This window comes from Frankliniella occidentalis, unplaced genomic scaffold (assembly GCF_000697945.3).
Source record: "Frankliniella occidentalis isolate FOCC.00 unplaced genomic scaffold, Focc_3.1 Scaffold223, whole genome shotgun sequence".
Taxonomy (NCBI): domain Eukaryota; kingdom Metazoa; phylum Arthropoda; class Insecta; order Thysanoptera; family Thripidae; genus Frankliniella; species Frankliniella occidentalis.
Window position 1 is genome coordinate 329417 of NW_026267349.1, and position 2564 is coordinate 331980.

At 59.7% G+C, this 2564-nt stretch overlaps 1 protein-coding gene across 3 annotated transcripts in view; it reads left to right on the forward strand.

The window, feature by feature from the left end:
- Positions 1-1015: 1015 nt before the first annotated feature.
- LOC113212341 (NPC intracellular cholesterol transporter 1) overlaps positions 1016-2564 on the forward strand; it is a 27182-nt gene continuing 25633 nt past the window's right edge. For 2 of the 3 annotated variants that reach the window (XM_026430995.2, XM_026430998.2), the window contains exons 1-2: positions 1017-1367; positions 2231-2393. In XM_026430995.2, the coding sequence (XP_026286780.1) occupies positions 1260-1367; positions 2231-2393 (271 nt within the window). In that variant the 5' untranslated portion in view covers positions 1017-1259. Of the gene's footprint in view, positions 1368-2230; positions 2394-2564 lie in introns of all 3 variants that reach the window. The other variant, XM_026430997.2, reaches the window with a different exon arrangement.

Sequence of the window (2564 nt, forward strand, 5' to 3'; positions counted from 1 at the left end):
GCCCCGCCTCGCCCCGCCTCGCCCCGCCTCGCCACGCCCCGCCCGTGCCGCGCCGACTGTTGTTCACGAGCTCAACCCTTATCTCGCGATGAGACGAGCGGCGTGCGGTGAGCGTGGTGGTGGCGTGATGCGTTTCTCTGAAACATTGACAACTTTCGGTGGTGGGGGGAGGGGAGGGGGAGGGTGACAGGCGAGCCGCGGGGAAGCACCTAAAACTTGGCGCTTTATGTGGCTCTGGACGCTCCAAGGCGATGTGCGGCGTGTTTGAATGTCCCGCCTCCGGGGGGCTTTGTGGGTGGGGTGTCGCGTCGCCTGGCCGCCCCCGCGCCGCCCCCAGGGCCCGCGAGACTGCTGCTCTAGCTTCTCCCCCTCCCTGCCCCCTCCCCCCTCATCTCTTGCACCGGCTCGACATCCCCTTAAGTCATCGAGTCAAAGACATTCCGTTTCTTTTTCCCACCCTTCGTCCCTCCGCCTCCGAGCCAGGGGCGCCAGGGGCGCCGTCCTGGGAGGCACGCGCCGCTGGCTGAGGTGTGACGCACTCGATGACGTCACGAGCCGCGCCGGCCACGCCCACCCGGCCCACGGCGGCGGCGGACGGCGTCCCCCGCGACTCGCCTCCCGGGTGCGCGACGGCGCCCGCCGGGACCGAGGGGAGGTGGGCGTCGCCGCCGTCAGAGTCGTCCGCGGCCGACACCGCGGCCGGCGCCCTTTGACCGCCGCCGACTCTTGCCCCGACGTTTTTGAACGCTCCCGCGTCGCGGCGGGCGCCGTCACGTGACACCGCGGCGGAGGGGTCGGCGGGGGCCGCGGGGGCCGAGTCGATGAAGGCCGCGGGGGCGCGAGGAGGCTCGCCGTCGCGCTCCGTCTCTGTCGCCCCCGCTGGCCTCGTGGAGAGCGCGCGCGACGGCGCGACGCGACTCTTTCGGACGCGGCTCGGACTGGGTGGGGCGCGACGGGCGCCGCCAGCGCTCCGCGCGGCCGCAAAGCGAAGCGGTTTCAGCGTTCTTCTGCTGCGCTGCGCCAGTTTCCCGACAGCCGACAGCTCGGTCGTTACGAGAGGCCATATTGTCGTCGAGGCGCCTCCTTTTCACCCCATTTTCCCGTGCTTTTCCCGTGCTTTTCGGGCTGTCAGTGGCGTGACTGCTCGGCGGTCGTTGCTCGCGCCCCGGGGACCGCTGTAAGGGCGGAGCCAGCGCGTTGGAGCCGTCGGAGGACCGACACAGTCGAGTCGCAGACGGCCCGTGTTCAAGGCCTATGCGATGACGCATCCTCCATCCGGGGCTCGCTCCCGGACTGTCAACACCTTTCCTTCCATCAGCTTATGGCCGTTTCTTCTCCTCGGCCTGCAGGCCCTTTTAGCTTTCCAGGTGAGTGAAATGCCCGCTCTCTTCTCTGGAGTGTGTCTGGCCTGTCGGGGATGGGCGCGGTCTTTGCCTTCGCGATCCTCTACGGTTGACAACTTTCCTCGGTTTCCCTCGCGGAGGAAACGCGCCCGCCTGTCCTGCTTACCTTGGGGCCGTCCGTGTCCAGAGTTGTGCCGCGATGTTGTCTCCTAGACGTCTCGCTGGCTGCGGCGGGCGCAGCTACTCGCTTTTTTTTCCGACTTTCCCACGGACATTTTCAGATTGTGAGTGAGGTTAGGGGTTCCTGCCGTGAAGGGTGAAGAGCTCAGGGAGGGACGCTTTTCAGCCGCTCTGGAATGCGGAATCCGTTTACGACCTCTACTGTTTACCTGTCCGACTCTCTGTCCAGATCAGACAAGGTTGTCGTTCCGCTTGCCGCGGGGGTAAGATCAGTGATCGAAAGATGGGGGTTGGGGTATGTTCATGCAAGCATAACAGTTGGCTTTCTCTTGTGATACTTAGAGCCAATGTCCTAGGGAAAGAGTTGGATGTTAGCTGTTATTATATGAGAAGTGTGTACTTAAAATTCAGTTACCTGTTTTGATTTAGCCAGGCATGGATTTGTTTTTACCACACTTGGCTTATTGCCATACCTATTTTTAGACTGTTTGTCAGTATTCACTGGTGCATCGTTTTCCCTTGAACCAGACTCTCTTACTTGTTTTCATGGCGGTTTGGACAGGGGTACAAGTACAAGGGTACTGTTTTGAGTCAATGGTCCCTTTAGTCAGCTGGGTCGCGACGTTTTTTTTCTCATTTGTATTTTATTTTCTAACCCTTTTGATTGTGCATGCTTTGTGGTCTAAATATGCTTGCTTTTTTTCCAGGCTAACGTTGTGTCCGCTGAACACACATGTGTTTGGCGTGGTGTCTGTAATGAAGATGAAGAGAAACCTCAGTATTGCCCTTACAATGGCACTGCCCAAGAGCTCTATCAAGAAGGGGTTGTGCTACTTCGCAAATGGTGCCCCGCGTACTTGGAGCGCAACAGTAAGTACAATTTGTTTGTGCTGTGATTTATTTATTTTGAGCATATGGATTCCACGAGCGAAAGGCTCGTACAAAGGGACACTTAAAGTTATGACAATTTATAGCAGGCGGTGCAGATTGACAATTTACATAGAAGCTGAAAGTGAGCCCTCCTATCCACTTAACCCCCCC